At 42.0% G+C, this 16,274-nt stretch overlaps 1 protein-coding gene and 2 non-coding genes across 3 annotated transcripts in view; 1 reads left to right on the top strand and 2 right to left on the bottom strand.

Moving 5' to 3' along the window:
- Nucleotides 1–856: 856 nt before the first annotated feature.
- Trnal-aag (transfer RNA leucine (anticodon AAG)) lies at nucleotides 857–938 on the top strand. The gene has a single exon. It is a non-coding gene; the product is annotated as a tRNA-Leu (tRNA).
- Nucleotides 939–2,275: 1,337 nt separating this feature from the next.
- On the bottom strand, nucleotides 2,276–2,357 carry Trnal-uag (transfer RNA leucine (anticodon UAG)). Its single transcript has one exon. It is a non-coding gene; the product is annotated as a tRNA-Leu (tRNA).
- Nucleotides 2,358–4,286: 1,929 nt separating this feature from the next.
- The window catches only part of LOC110979479 (tRNA (32-2'-O)-methyltransferase regulator THADA-like), a 30,263-nt gene continuing 18,275 nt past the window's right edge, over nucleotides 4,287–16,274 (bottom strand). Inside the window, exons 19-30 of the mRNA XM_022235302.2 lie at nucleotides 15,650–15,893; nucleotides 14,605–15,046; nucleotides 13,399–13,638; nucleotides 12,627–12,855; nucleotides 11,962–12,419; nucleotides 11,173–11,340; nucleotides 9,897–10,038; nucleotides 8,934–9,052; nucleotides 7,921–8,005; nucleotides 7,528–7,672; nucleotides 6,643–6,809; nucleotides 4,287–6,193 (exon numbers count right to left, since the gene is read on the bottom strand). Coding sequence (XP_022090994.2) covers nucleotides 6,128–6,193; nucleotides 6,643–6,809; nucleotides 7,528–7,672; nucleotides 7,921–8,005; nucleotides 8,934–9,052; nucleotides 9,897–10,038; nucleotides 11,173–11,340; nucleotides 11,962–12,419; nucleotides 12,627–12,855; nucleotides 13,399–13,638; nucleotides 14,605–15,046; nucleotides 15,650–15,893 — 2,505 coding nt within the window. The 3' untranslated portion in view covers nucleotides 4,287–6,127. The remainder of the gene's footprint in view (nucleotides 6,194–6,642; nucleotides 6,810–7,527; nucleotides 7,673–7,920; nucleotides 8,006–8,933; nucleotides 9,053–9,896; nucleotides 10,039–11,172; nucleotides 11,341–11,961; nucleotides 12,420–12,626; nucleotides 12,856–13,398; nucleotides 13,639–14,604; nucleotides 15,047–15,649; nucleotides 15,894–16,274) is intronic.

The raw sequence follows: 16,274 nt of genomic DNA, 5'->3' as shown, positions 1-16,274 counted from the left end.
CCACCTTGGAAACGACTGTACATACGATCTTATTCCAATTTCCATACTTTCGTTTTGTGCAATAATAATGTTCGCATAAAACTGAAATGAATCCAGATCCAAGAGTTGAAGTGGTCTGCATTGGCCGCATCAAGGATATACGGGCCCTCGACGGAAGTACCACTTGCCGTTAATGGACTCATACTTAATGAAATCTTTCAGTTCATTAATTATACCTTAACAGTTGCTGACATTCGGGTGTTTAGTTTTATAAACAGATAGTTAGTTATCCGTACACTTTTGCAAAAACTGCTTCGCGTATATACAAGTTGATCTCAGTTAAATAACTCATGATTTACATACGGGTCTATATAGGCCGACATGGTGAACCAGTGGCGTAACTCCTCAGGCTTTTGAAGGCTCGTGCCCCCGGTCATTTAACATTTTGATATTTACACCACCTACACAAGCCGCAGTTCATGGGCTTTTGGTCCTACCCACTTAACCTTTAAGAGATGTGTGCACCACGAGTGCCCCCCCCCCACAAATTAAAAACATGTAATAATAATTCACTGTGATATACTCACGTTGTAGCACCGATACGTCTGTTCTACAACACTGTAAAGTTATGCAGTAATTTGACCATGGTTAAATTACAATTCTCTCTCTCGGAGCTACCTGTTAGAGGATAACGTTCGTGAGGATTGAAAGTTCATGAGAATTACGCATGCTTACTGTAAGGTTAAAGTCAGGAAATGTTGCAGAAATAAATGCTTTCGCGAGCACGCGTGCAAAGGTCGGATCAAAGTGTGCATATATAGGCCCAGCCTCATCAGATTGCGAACGAAAATGAAATCTGTTCTAGTATAAAGTACGAGGTAGCGTGGCCGAGCGGTCTAAGGCGCTGGTTTAAGGCACCAGTCATTTCGATGGCGTGGGTTCGAATCCCACCGCTGCCAAGTTTTTTGTCTTTTTTCCTTTTAAAAAAGACTGAACTAGATTCACACTACCTGACAATATCATGGTAATAGACCCGATTCACCTACGACGTGCGATTTCCATTTGTATTTTAGGAAAAGTACATACTTTTAACGACGTTTTGCCCGTTTTTCTCTTTTTGTCTGTCCGTCAATTACAAGGTATGCAACCATAATTACCCTATGGAATCACTGCTGTAATAATACTGTGGAATGTTTCGTTGTAAGTTCTTAGAAGAGTCAGCTGTTTCAAGTCTCATGTTCGTCATCATGAGGTTTGAAACAACTGGTTCTTCTGAGAACCAAACAGTTCATGTCCACCGTGTAAAGCTATGATCATTGAAGTTTAACTTGGCTCTAAACATAGTTAGAGCGTCCTATAAAATGCAACCAATAGTTGCTTAAAACTGTGCAAACATGGACGAGCCATGATGGGGAATGAATTCTGTTTTCGTTTACGTTTTCCTGTGATTTTATTTTGTATTTTAGTCTTTGTTTCTGTCTTTAAAAAAACCCAAAAAATAACATAGGCTACTGAGGAATCTGCCACGAAATTTAAATGCCACATTTGGAGCCACACTGAGTTGTACACTCCGACCAATAATATTTGCTAGTAACATTCGATTTTCAATCCAGTATAATCCAGTTTAATTATTCATAGTCATTCAAATTTGCTATCATTTATTTGTGCGAAAGGAAAACAAATGATTTCAACTTAAACTTACTATTAATTGATGCCCATAAAATTATAGGCCTCTTTGTCTAACTTGAACCTGAAGGTATGTACAATTTCACAAGAAGGTTCTATCACATGACTGCTTATTTCCTATTTCATTTATGATAAAAATGATTCCATTATACGAACATGGAGATTGTCTAGGCCTACGTGGTTGTGCGACCGGTGAAGTATACAAGACAAAAAAAACTGACAACAACAATAACAACAACAAAGCAAGAAAATGAAAACTGTTTGACTCCAGATCAACGTCTACGATGACAATAACTGCTATCCACATACATGTACATCGATAGTCATAGACGTTACAAGCATTAAAATGATGATATAACGAGATGCAATGAGCAAAAGTCGCGTTTTATTGAAGTATGCCTCAATATTGCGCTTATCAGGTTTCAGTTGAAATTCTGAGCCACAATTGACCCAATTTTGCAGTCACTGATCATACGATCAGTGGCTGCGTTAAACTTGTGGCATTCGAACCTACCCCCCAAAATAAAAGGTACCGAATACTTTTGTCGATTCTGGTATCTTTAATTTCTAAAATTCACAGGCAAATCAGAGAAAACATTAGGAAAAAAATTGGCAGCGGTGGGATTCGAACCCACGCCATCGAAATGACTGGTGCCTAAAACCAGCGCCTTAGACCGCTCGGCCACGCTACCTTACACCAAATGACGGTATGCTTACTCGACCAGTTTCTGCGATGGATTGAATCGAGCTGGCAAGGAGTGAGATAGTAAAAGAAGTACAGTTGGAAAAGATGGCAAATAACCGTTTGATCTCAAAGACAAGGCAACATGATCCATTCTTTGTTAGAAAAGCCAGAATTCCGCGTACCTCTTTGAGAAATGGACTTACGCAAGCGAACACGTGAGGTACCCCGCGTCTTTTGAACGGGTTTTTCATTTGTCCTACATTGATCGTTTTAGTCTGCCAGCTGCTGCTGACCGCAGTCAGCTGACTGCGGGGGCCGTACGTACAGTACATATACACGTGTTACTTCCTGGTTTACGCTGAGCGCCGTGTGGAGCACATGGTTGGACGTTCGGTGACCTTGTGTTATATAGAGTTCTATATCTGTGCTAGTGTTAGGGGTTTATTGACCCTGTCTGATAATCGCATGTACGTTTACAGGATTATTGGGCGATAGTCTACCCAGACGCATGTACATGTACAGTAATGTACACACAAACTGTATGTATGCGAAATAACCAGGTATATTTGATTCAAGGCCAACTACCTTCGCCCGATCCCATGCATGCACGCTCAGCAACGCCAACCACTCAATTTTTTGGCAAATATTAATGAAAAAAATACTGTTCCCAGTTCATAAATTACAACTAAATAATTAGTTTGATCGCATGAAAATTATTTCAAATAATTTTCTAAGGTAGGCGAATTAATTCATGCAGGTAGGAAAACAGAAGTACTGCATGCAATCGGAAATTGAGGAAGACACTCGCTAAGTTGACAACAAATAATGAAACACAAGACAGAAAAGCCCTGTATTATCTGTAAAAAGTTCCAAATTCAAATCTCACGCCTTATACGTTCTGCATGATGGCGTAATAAAAAAGGGGGTTGTTCAGGGGTATATCCTTCAAATAAACTTAATTCCCTTCTCGTCAATTATTTGCATAATATTTTTGACCGTGTGCCCCCCCCCCCCCGCGGATGCGCAGACCTTTCTGTTTGGCTCTATGTGCCCCTTCCTCATATCAAGCTAACCGTGACAAAATTTGCTCCACGCCTACGTAAATTCCAATTTTTGTAGCACTCTGCAGAGGCGGATCTAGAGGGGGGTTGGGGGTTGCAACCCCCCGTTCTGCCGCGGATTAAAAGGAACTACGAGTGAAATGACGGGAAATGAGTAAAAAAGAAAATAAAAATACTGGACGAGAATTGCGCCGTCCATTTCCATCTGCAGTGAAGTTTTCTTTTCAACAGGGAACAGTGCGTGATATGCTTTATTAACAGGGCATCCCTTCAAAGGCTTCAGTACGCACATCAACTCCCGCGTTTCGTGAAGTGAAAGCTATAGATCCGCCCCGCCTGCCCATTGCCTGAAACTTTAGTTGCCGTCACCTTAGAACAGTTTACTTCTGAGGAACCACGAAACGGAACATACATTTACCAAAGGAAAAAGGTTTCAGAATTATTGTGCTGTCTGAAACATAGTATACTTTGGTAATTTGACGGTAGAAAATTCACAGTCGACACTATAACACGGGCCTCCTATTCATGGACATACACTTGTGTAGTGGTAAACATGCACAGATCCTTGTTCAACGTAAGCGATCATGCACATCGTGCACAACAATCGGCCACCAAGGACAGGTTTACGGCGTGGGGGTATAAACTGGACGTTTTCGGTGAGCCATAAAAATTTGAATCAACTTTTGCAAGCAACTTTTGATGGCAAGAGGGATAAAGCTGGATTCTGACATACTTTTGAAAGTAAGAGAAAGGACAAAGTCCCAACAATTGCCCTTCGTTATTAAAAAATGGCTTCGACCCCCCCGTTCCGCCCTTGTCATCCACCATCAAAAGGTAGGAAAACAAAATCCAGCTATTGCTAGAACACAGAGGTCTCCAACTTCTGTCCCATAAAAGTAATTTTATTACCATAACCGGAAAAAAGACATCAAAGATGACCTGGGATCTGGTTAAATTCCATTTGTAATATCCTTTCACCCGTTATGCCATGAACAGCACTAACGTGATATTATTGCCCTCTCGGTACCTAAAATAACATAAAAATCTTCAAGTAAAATGAATTCATAAAGCTAGGGCTCTCATACAAATATTCAATGTATTTGCAACAAATTTGTGGTGACAAATGCAGGAAATAAAATTCCACCAAGGCCGATGTCCTTCCCTTATTGCACTAACGGTAGAATTGAAGTGTCCCAAAATATCTAGTTTTTTTAATTATTGATAACACCATTCGTATTTTTATTACATAAAGTTAAAATGTACAATAAAAAGATTGTCTTTTCAATGTTGCATCCTCTGAAGAAAATTTATTTTAAAATGATGTTGTGCATGTTTACATAAGTGTCAGAAATTTATTTAAAAACTTTAATGAATGAGTGAAATTCATACCTAAGCTTTGATAAATGAAAACCTGATGTTCAAGCAAAGTTACAAAAAAGTGCCGTGGGAATAAGTTGTTGCTGGGGGAGGGATGAATTAAAGTTGCCAAAGGCAAGCACATCTGAGGAGCTGAGAGGTGAAATTAAGGAAGAAATTAAAATCTCTGTCCCAACCAGGAAGGGAGTACAGGGGCATGCCCACCAGTGGAAGTCTGTGCCCCGGAAGTGAAGCCCCCCATGAAATTTTGTACAAAAATGTACAAAAGTCTATGTACAAACCACAGTCAATTTGTTTCAGTGCCCCCTTGGAAACAATGTGTGCACCCCCAGGTGCCCCTTCTGAAATTTCCCCCAAGTTTGCCACTGTTTCCAGCTTCTTTCGATTGACGACCATGACGGCTACAGACCTTTTTCAGGATGCTGCCATGTTTGTCTTGTTCCCTGTAGACCTATTGGCAACAGTGATATAACATAGAAGAGAACAGACTTGGTTACACATGAATTGTATAAAAGCATGATGGCTGCCACATGATGAGGTCAATACCATGCAAAAAGTATCATTTTATGAAGTCGAATATGTGATACATACAGCTCAAGACTTCCTAAGTTTTTAAGCTGAGCCAATTTGAATAATTGAACATTCAAATTTCCACCTTCCATTTGATCAAATGTTGGAATATTTGGTTATACAAGATTGGACACATAATACGCATGTTTATGTGGTTACCTGTCTCGCTGAGCTTTAGCACAGGTGCCCATAACCTGGTTGGTGTTTTATGGCCTTTGGAGCAAGTCAAATCAAGCACCACAAAAAGTAGCCCCCCCAAAAAGACCACCCCCCAAAAAAAAAGACACGAAAAAAAGGAATGCTGGACGGTCATTTTCTTGCTTTTTTTGTTGGGCATACACTTCAGCTGCCTTAACAAATCCAATTTTCTTAAATAAATAATTGCATATTTCCTTGTTAGTTCATTGATTTTTACACGCCGAATATTGGATTTTGAGAATATATATCTGAATATTTGTGATTGAATGTTAAAATATTCAAACATTCGTCAGTACAGCCCTGTAAGTGCTGCAAGAGTAAAGGGTGAGAGACTAAATGAAGCAATACATCATTTGTCTTTCCAACAAGTGTACAAGTCTATTTTTAATTGCTTTCACTTATAAATGCTACATGTTAGAGAAATGTAAGCTTTGCAATTTTTTTGATGGACAGGGGCTAGCCTGCTAGTTTTGTATTCTTTCAAAGTGAACAACTTAAGTCATAGATGTTGGTAGGTGGGAAATATCTTGGTCTCTCTGATCACAGCCAAGTTGGGGTTAAGTTGTCGCTTTCATTCTGTGAGAAACTCGTGGAGGGAGGAGAGTTCAGTCTTCAGGCATGGATGAACTGAGGGCATCTGCAAAATCAAATGACAATGCAGACCTAAGATAAAAAATACCAATTACACATAAAGGCAATAAATATTGACTTCAACCAGTCAACTATTCCACTCCAACTTTTTTAAAGGTTTCTTACTGTGAAGATTCCATTACAAATGCAGCAGGCTAAAAAGTCCAAAATTTAGGACTACTTTTAATTTTCTACATTACATGTATTTAATATCTGGGAAAACAATACATGCTCCAAACAGTTTGTGAAGATTGTCACAGTTGATTTTCAAAACATGCTTATTGACTTTCCCTCAATAGTGTTATAGAGGCTACATGGAATATTAATCCTAAATTGGTCTTATAACAAAAGCAATCATTTATGTGCTTGTTCTCTAACCACACACGATTTGTCACAATGATTCTCCCACTTTTGCAAGAGTTGGTCTCGTGTGATTGATGACAGCGAGACAACTACCTCGGCCATATGCTTCACGGTCTCCTGAAGTTCGCTCATCGCTCCTGAAGAGATCTCGTCCACTTCAAGTCCCTTGGCTACTGAACAGAGGAGCCTGACGTAGAGGAGTTGCCTGTAGATGGCTTGATAGGGTTTGCTGTGGCTGGACACACCGCAGAATGTTCCCCCTGCAGTGAAAAAAGACCAACAAACCTGTGTCAGTGGCGTACTAAAATGGACGCCAACAGGCAGATGCCTTTTTGAACAATTTGTTCAGAGTCCTCTCTGACAGTTCAATGATGATGAGGAGGGGGGGGGGGTTATTTGGGATTTATCCACCCTACAACATAACCAACTGAATCCATTGATGTCTATTTATCTCCTCCACTGAAACCTGACACTGCTTGAGGAGTAGAACCCAACCAGGCCATTCCCTGTTACTGGACTCCAATCCATGTTCACATTCTTCAGCACAGTGGAACATAAACTCCCTCTCTTTTTTCCTTCAGTATCAAGTTTACAGAGAGCACTTTGCTCCTGTTGCTCACGAAGGCACTGGGGAACATGGGTAGGGGGCCATTTAGCCCCTACTTCCGCTCAACAGGTAACTGTGATATTTCTCACCCACATAATGTCTATTATTTCTCATCAGGATGGCATGCACCAAAAGGGAAAGCTCAGTTTGGCTTTTCTCATGCCAGCTAAAACAATATTACCCAGACCAGACGGCCCTGAGACTCTTTTGAAGGATCTGGTCAGTATTATGATTATGTCTTTCAATAGCAAACTTTCACTACAAAACAAGGCACCAGTTTGGACACTTTCAAGCAAGCTCTTGACAAACGAATCCAAAAGAAATATTTCACTTTTGTACAACGACTTTGCAAGTTGTTATAATCATTCCACCTAGTGCCGTGTATGTTTCCAGGATTTGCTGTGTGTTGACCAGGTCTTCGTGGGCATCCAGCAGCTGAGGCACCCCCTCGTACCAGCCACAAAGCCAGGTCTGGAAACCGTCCGGGTGTGCTGCTTGCTCCCTCTCCACTGTGTGCTGTCAAACAGGTCAGGGGGAAAAAAAAACAGCATAAATAAGTTTGTACAAAACCTGTATCAATTCCTGTCATCTGGCTGGTGAGTCGAAGATCACGTATCATGCCCACCACCAGAGATATGTACGTAAGCACGGTGCCGGAGCTCATTCTGATCAAACAAAAATGCATGCTAGAAAAAACATCAGAGCTTTGCATGATTATCGCTGACATGTGCCTTTTTCACAAAGTGGGTCACAAACATGCTCACCATGATTGCTTGGTACAGAAGTTTTGCCTCCATGATGCCCTCAGCATAAATGTTGGCGCTTTCCTGTCCGAAGAGATGAGAGCCACTGGAAAATATAAAAAAGCATTCCTTCCCATAAAAATGACAATAGTTGAAATCGTTCCAAAGTAATTTGCTTTAAAGAAGAAAACTGAATTTTTGTAATGTTGTGCTCAACAGGGATACGCCCATCGACCAGAAGCACAAAATGTACATGTGTGCATCCACACAGAAACAAATGAGTCCCTACCCACCTGCCTACATTTATGTACCTTCTATTGTTTTCATGCAGTTCAGAAAACTGAGTGAAAATACCAATTTTCTTGAACTGCAAACATTCTTTTTAAACTTGAAATTTTGCTGATGGCTTAACTGTTCCTCGTCCTTCTTCAGATATTAACCCTAACCCCCAAAAGCCCCAACAACTGTTTTCCACCGGCAACCTTGTCGTCATTTCGCAATGGAAACTCAGACTCCACAATACCTCTGAAGTAGTTTTTAGAGAGGGGAAAACACTGTGCGGACTCGTGGGAGTCAACAAAATGTCTTCTTACCCTACAATATGTGGACTTCCTTTGAGTGGAAGTCCACACTACATGTATGCTACGCTGGCTCACATTAAGAAACACACAAAAGATGTACAGAATCTTAACCCTCATGACACAAAATACATGCAGCTAGAGCAACAAACAGTCTGAGCATGTGGGATCACAGAGGCACTGAATGGTGTCAAAGCAGACATTTGTACAATCACCCACGTTAATGAGAATACCAGTATGACTGTGCAAAAGCTAAGCTGGAGTTAGATATTCCGTTCTTTGTAGACAGATCTCATACACGTTGAGGGCACATCTGCACAGCCTGGAGTTTTGAGCTGAACAGGCAAAATGTTAGAAGGAAAGGAAGAAAAAGATGGATGACAGTGTATTGCAGATGGACGACGGTTAATCCCAGTACTTGGCAAAAATCGGTTAGTGCGTGTCATTATAACATACCCAGATGCTAGCTGTTCAGTTGTCTCCAGCACATCCACCGATCCGTGAAGCAAGCAGACAACCGATGTCATGAATTTTGGAGACCAGGAAAATGCTTGGCACAGGTAGCCAAGAAGCACCTGCAGAAAGTTAACAATCACAGGGCCACATGTATCCAAGTTTAGAGGCACTCTTCAAATGACCGAGAATTTCTGTAGCGACACTTCTCAAAATTAAAACCCCAAAACACTTTGTATGGGGCGAGCAATAGCATCCGTTTACACAAAACTGAATTCAGCATTAATTGCCTGTGAGTTTGAAGAATAAAGTGTTTGAAACACACCAAGCTAGGCTACTGAACCGACAAGGAACACTTCATAGAGCTTGAAAGCACACTAGCGTAATTGCTCAGCAAACTCTGCATTTCCTTGACACAGGGAGTTTGATGAAATTGACACCTCACTGCCATGACTACGTTCATGAAACGGCTTGCTGATGGACACTGGATTCACCTTTTCACTGGGAAACAGTGCATAGATCAAATACAGTGAAACGCTATTCTGGACAGTGCTCTTGCAAGCTATAAAACATGTTCCCAACAAAATGATAACATTTGGAAAAATTGTTCAGAAGGAGAACGAAACAGTTCACTCTGCCCTATTCTCAACGTGTGCAGTGTGTATGTAATAAAAAACTGCTGCAAACTGCTTGTCGACTACTGCAACTTAAAATACAAATCACAACGTAGGGACGGCCTGATGTTTCAGGAAAGATTCGAAAGGATCGAAATGCCAAGCCCTCCTTATTTTGTGAGAGTGCAGTTTTTGTGTGATTGTCCACGGAAGGAATTCTGAGGGCCAAAATTGACTCATGAAATCGAGAGGCCGGGGTGCTGCATGTACATTTAGTTGCAATTCCATGTCTCCTGCTCACACGTGTGCCACACAGGGAAATAAAAAAGGAAGGAACAGGTTTCTCGCTGACCCCCTGAGCAGCATTGCAGTGCAGATGCCTATGCTGAGGACAGACTGACTCTCTTGGTAACCGCAGCGACACGACCTCTGCAGCCTCCAGTCGAACATCTTGGAGTTCATCTTGTAAGAGACGGAGCAGTACTACCATCAAACTGGGGTAGGAAAACGATACACTCAGAACAGACAGAGTAACACGTCTACTATGCTGGTGTGCTTGAAGGTTTACAGACATCAAGATGGAAGTGTTTTTAATTACAATTGGCAAGATTTTTTTATGTTACTTTAGGTACCAAAAAGGCAACTTTTCTTTTTCTGTGACTGATTAGCCCTGTTCATCCACTTTATTCCACAAACCAGTAAATTCAGGATAAAAGAACAGGAATGGTTGCAAGGAAGAGACAAAGTTTCACAGTTGTAATGAAACACTTTCAGTGGCAGCGTTTGTGCATTTTAACCACAACTGCATTATGTGGTACACGTATCTTCCATTTCGATTGTAATCTCCGCCCTCTAAGAAAAGGGCTAGAATCACTTGTTAGTGATGTTAAGCAGGTTCACATACATCTATAGAACTTGTTCTTTTGTTGCCGTGGTTGCAGAAAACGGACGTTATGAAATTGCAGTTTGTAAAAGGTTGTTAAAGGGATTTTTTAAAACTACAATCCTTGAAAAAATTTGTTCTGTTGAGTGAAAAATACTGGACTCATTGCTGTTTAGTGATGGCTTTCATTCGCTTAAATTATCACACAGATTCTGGGAAAACACTAATAACCATGCAGAACTAAGAAACCATGGTACAAAAACCACAATTCATAACCACGGATGAGAGCCCATCATGTGGCCAGTCTTTAACGAGTGATAAAGCACACTGGCTAACTCATTGTGTGCTGCACCATCTCACAGAGTACACATCATGGGTGCGCCAACTACTCACGACAGGCACATACCATTTTTTTTTTTACATGGGTATAAAAAAATGACGTAAAACTCGAGAACAAAATCATTGGAAATTTGTAATTTTTAAACTCTTTTTTGACTTTCTGACTCATAGTTATGAAGCAGTTATGAATGGGAAATAAATATGTGCTTGGTCGGTCTTCAAGAAATGTTTAAAACAAGCTTAGGAGAATGTACGAGACTGCTGGCCAAGCCTCAGGCATGTGGTTTTCAGTGTTCATTCTTCTCTGTCAGTCTTCTGCACTACGTTAAGACCACCCAGCGCACACTGACTTACTGACTTACAATTTCAAAGCAACAAAAAAGGAATCCAAGTTGAAGTGACTCACTCCAATGCTATGTCTATCCTATCCTCGCTGAGCTGCTCTGCTATCTGGCTCCACACTGCAGGTGCAGCTATTCTCATTGACTGGCCGGCAGCCAATCGTATAGTCTCGCTTTGCGTGGGATGGCTGTATTTAACCATCCAGCTGCACCAGGCATCAATATGTGTCCAACTGGTTTAAAAAAAAGGCAGTCAGTGCAAAAATAGCATAAACGTTATAGGAAATCTGGAAGAAGATGGTTTCATTGTATTGATACAATGACTAATGCTGTAATTATGTGTACTTTGCTATGTAGCCTGCACATAGAATCTGAAAGTTGACCCCTGATGGCGTGCTTCTGGAATCCTTTGATAGGAATAACATGCACAAATTTTAGAATTTGTAATTGTTTTTTGTTCGTTTACTTCTCAAATAAAACAGGCAAGCCCGACTGAACCTAGAACCCACTGACTGTAGGGAGGTAAATCGTCTCAAAGTTATATACCCTCAATCTCAAATAAGTACATGAAGTGAAAACAAACGTGCATATTAAAGGAGACCTAAAATTGACAAGGACAGAATCTCAGTGCAGGTGACTTTTCCCACAATATCTCTACAGTTTTTGGTTCAGAGAATAATCAATCCATCACTGTTCCACTATATACATGTACATTGTAGCCACAGGCAATAAAGTTACTGGTAAACTGGTGGGATTATGAGTCCTTGTTAATACAAAAACTGTGAGACAAATGACAACATGCACCCAGGATACATATTTCAAACAAGGCCTTCAAATAGCCACGTAAGCAGTACCTGTCTTTAATGTGGTTCCATTGCAACATCTGACCAATAGCAGGCAATGACGCTGCAACTAGACCACTCCCCCTTTGGCCCTCCACCAATCCCCTCAGTGCATTCCAGAGACACTCCCAATCACAGGATGGCTGGCTTTGAGAACCCTGCGCTCCTTGTCCTAACTCCACCCAAAGTGCAATGGACCTCTCCAGACAGCTACTGTCTTGCTGTGGACACGTCAGCAAGTCCACCACCCTTTGCTGGAGCAACTGAATACTTGCGGTGTTGCAGCATCGCAGCATGCCTGTCAGGCTAGACTGCAGGTAGCCCAGGGTGGCTAATTTCACATCTGGGTCTTGAGAGGTCAAAAGAGCCTGGACGGAGGTCAGCAAGTCGGACGTCAAAGAATCAGGAGTCATTTTGATCAGTCTGAGGTAGGCAGTTGACATGGCTTTATTGAGTGTGGCTACACCAATCTACATCGAGGTATGAAAACAGACAAAAACAAGGCATGTTAACATACTTTATTACAAAATGATTACAGTTCTCACACACAAAAAGTCTTTTAAAAATTCAACCTAAAAATTCAACGTTTGGATCGGGATTTTCTGATACAGCATTGATTCTGAGATCCTTACAAATATAAGGATTAATCATGACTAAATCTTGAACAACGAACAGACCTGAAACGGTGAAGGAGTACCCTCAAAATATGCCCTCAGAATTCTCCTCATTTCCACTGCAAGCGTCATGGCCCCTGAATCTGGACAAACTCGGTGGCACTCAGCAAGCACCGCCAGAGCCACGTTGACAAACAGAGCTCTGACAGGCGCACAGGGGTTGCTGTGCCCCGCTATCCATGTTCTGTCACCCAGCTTGGCTTGGATTCCGACCAGGTCTTCCTGTTGAATACTGAGAGACAGCCGAGACAGACGTGCATAAGAAACAACTCTGCGCTTAGCTTGACCTTCCAAGTCTCTTAAATTTGCCTGTATCAAGGTGAAATCCAACCCATGTTTTTTGGCCAGAATGATTTAGAGTAAAAATGCTTACTGTTGATTGGTATTCACCTACAATTTTTCTGTTGATGCTGGAAATGACCAACTGTAGAACTAACTACACACAAATGAGGGCGCACTGACTAATACCACTGCCGATGCAGACCTTTCTGAACAGTATACAACTATCTCAACATACGCACATATTTTTCACCTGGTTATGAGGATGACACACATACTGAAATGCAGACACTACCCAAGAAGAGGCTCCACCTTGTGGAAGGGAACGTTTCACCTGTTATCCCGTGAAATTATTTGTACCACTGCACTGATAAACATACATTTTTTGTGTCCTATTTTGCTACAAGACAAGATATCATTTGCAAGAAAATGTAGTTAATAAGCCCTCCAAATGTAGCTGTCATTATTTGATTACATTATGAAAGAGGTTCACCACCTTTCGTTCTGCAGGGCTGCCTGGAACAACTTCTCCACCTGCAGCAATTCTCCGTGAAGACGATTACAATCTCGCGCAGACTCGGCAATGCCAGGCAACTGGTCAATGATTCCGACTATCTCCTGTGGCACATCATGTTGCCGTATGAGGGGAACCAGAGAGCGGGCTGCCAGTTCACGCACAGCGCATATTGCACTGCCGGCCAGCTGTTTCACAGGTTCCACAAATTCCCACAATGACCTGTGAACCGTCACATCAATCTTTTATTGAGGGGTTGGACAATTTGTTAGGTAGCTTGTTATGTCCTTTAAATGGTCTAAAACTGTCAGATGTCCAATTGTAGAAATGGGCGAGGTGTATATTTATCACACATTTTATGGCAAAGTTTTAGTAGAAAGCGCCAGGCATTTTGGAAACATTTTAGTGCCAAAAGACAAGACACTGATTGGAAAGAAGAATTCTTGGAAAAGGTAAAAAGCAATCAGAAACTAAATCTGTTAGGGTTAACACAACCATTCTAGCAGTTGTAGGTTGCAACACAGTACATGTATGCAAATAGCACATTCTTTTAACCATTGGGGTGGCTGGTACCGGAGATCTTGTACACATAGCCGGGGTGCCAAAAATTAGAAAATGGAGCGAGGCCTTGTACAAAAAAACGTACTTGGTACGAAGACCAGGCTGCTGGGAATTGCCAACATTTTTTCATTTGTCAAAAGCGGGGGTATTCCGTAATTGTTTTGAAACAGTATACTACTATTTGTGGCATTCAGTGTGGAAGGATTATCACAGGGGACAAAACCGCTCCAGCAATGAGCGATACAATGCCACTGCATGCTAATCTGGCTGCATTTGAAAAGGTGCAAGCAGCACACTAGGCCAGTTTCGGGAACAAAAGAACATTATGCAACACCGCACAATCTGGGCTCTCTTTACAAGGCGGCAGGCCTGGATGAAATACATGGGCATCAATAGATGTTGCCTATCAGATTAGAATAACCTCCAGACAGTCATTCGTGTGGGTGTCAACGTCCGGTAAATGAAGTTATGAATTTTTGAAGAATTTTGAAAATGGAAAATCTTGAAAATCCCCGGGGAACTCGTCATGCAACTTCAATTTAGACCCGGCAGCATATGGTTAATACAGTGTTTGTTTCTAAGGAAAGTAAGACACTAAATGATAAGCAGACACGCTTTGATACTTACTGAGTGTCACTGTTGCCAACCCCTGGCCCCAGTTTGGACAGTAAGGTGAGCACTGGATGGAGACTGGGATGGAGAAACAGTCTTCCCTCATCTCTCCTACCTCCTCCCGCTCCAACCAGCCCGCCCCTCTGGCCAACTCCATCTCCCTCCATGCCTTGGCCAGCCTCACCAGAACTGCCCACCACTGCATCCTGTCCCTGTCTCCACTCCACTGAGCAGCTGTCCATCTCATCCCCTCCACTCAGTCTCCCTCCAGCTTTTGTGTCGTCCCCATCCTCCTCACCCCTCAGCTCTTCTCCTAATTTAAACTTTCTCAGCTCCTTGAGGAGGAAGTGCTGAAGAGCCGGGTAGCGGGTGAAGAAGGTGATTGCGGACATGGTGTTGATCTGCGAGTGTTCATCCTGTACTTTCTTCTGTCCGAACATGCGAGCAACAAGAGCACCTGAGTTTGAATGAAACAAAATATAGGGTTACATTCATCCCAATGTGTTTTATCTCTGCCACTGTTGGTCTTCTATAAAACCTTATTCTCCGGCTTCACTGCATTAAAAAATTTTCCAACTTATTCCAGAATCAAATGAAGCCTGGTAGTTCAAGAACTGGACCTCTGGGATCTTCTCACTAGATTAACTCATGGCTAACACAAAAAACATGTCTTAGTTTGCAGTTTCAGTGAAAACAAAAAGGGGCTTATTTTGTAAAAGCTTGATATCAAGTAATTCACAGGATGTATGAGGTGACATTGGGGCTAATCAATGCAGAGAATGCTGACTCGACATCCCATAGGTCTACCACATATAACAAACATTTTACATAAACTGTAACTTCATACTAACACAAAATTGTCCATGAAATTCTGTCCCTGGATATGAAGACTGCCAATTATGTTAACACAACCTCCGCTGCAAACTGATTATTAAGCACGTGTGACTGTATCTCATTCTGAGATACTCAGCCACAAACTTGTGATATAAGCCAGATTACAATTACTAACTGAAACATTGAGAGCAAAATGACAATCCACCCTTCAAATTCAAAATCTCACCAAATAGTCTCATGGAGCAATTCCTGATCATCCAGCAGGGTGACGCAAACCCGCTGATGGCCATCTCCACAGCCCCGGGGCAGTGCTTCATCATGTCGGTGCCCACCGCCGAGCAGCGGAAGAGCGCCATCATGACGTTGAGGGCGTGGGCCTGTGGCAAGTCCAGCCTGTCGTTGGGGTTGGATGGTAGGGGCTCGTTGGCTAGGGCCATCAGCTTAGTCATGACGTAGGCCAGCAGTGGTCTCTGATGACAGCAATCATATTAGGCTGCCTTTTATTACCCCTGACTGGCAGGCTTACATTCCAGAACACTCTCTCAGCAATGTTCATGGTGAAAAGTGACAACTGTGGTAGAAATCTTAAAGGTTCCTTTAACGTCAACCTCTGGCCTTCTAAATCTGCTCAGTTTTTCTTTCATACCCAGTGAATGCCTAGATAATTTGCTAATATAACAACTGTATGATCAAACGTGATCATGAGCAAGTGGAGGGCTATTTACTGATGGTGCATACGTGCATGCAAAACGAGGGGGGGCCATAGACTGCTGCGGAAGGCATGACAGATGTGACAGAACATTTTCCAATGGAATGTGCCCTGGACCAATGTACAGTTTGCCCTGGGCCAT

This window comes from Acanthaster planci, linkage group LG01, assembly GCF_054643075.1.
Source record: "Acanthaster planci isolate LZ-2023a linkage group LG01, COTS_SCS, whole genome shotgun sequence".
NCBI classification, from domain to species: domain Eukaryota; kingdom Metazoa; phylum Echinodermata; class Asteroidea; order Valvatida; family Acanthasteridae; genus Acanthaster; species Acanthaster planci.
The sequence above is the reverse complement of the archived record's forward strand: the minus strand, read 5'-3'. Positions and strand labels throughout refer to the sequence as shown.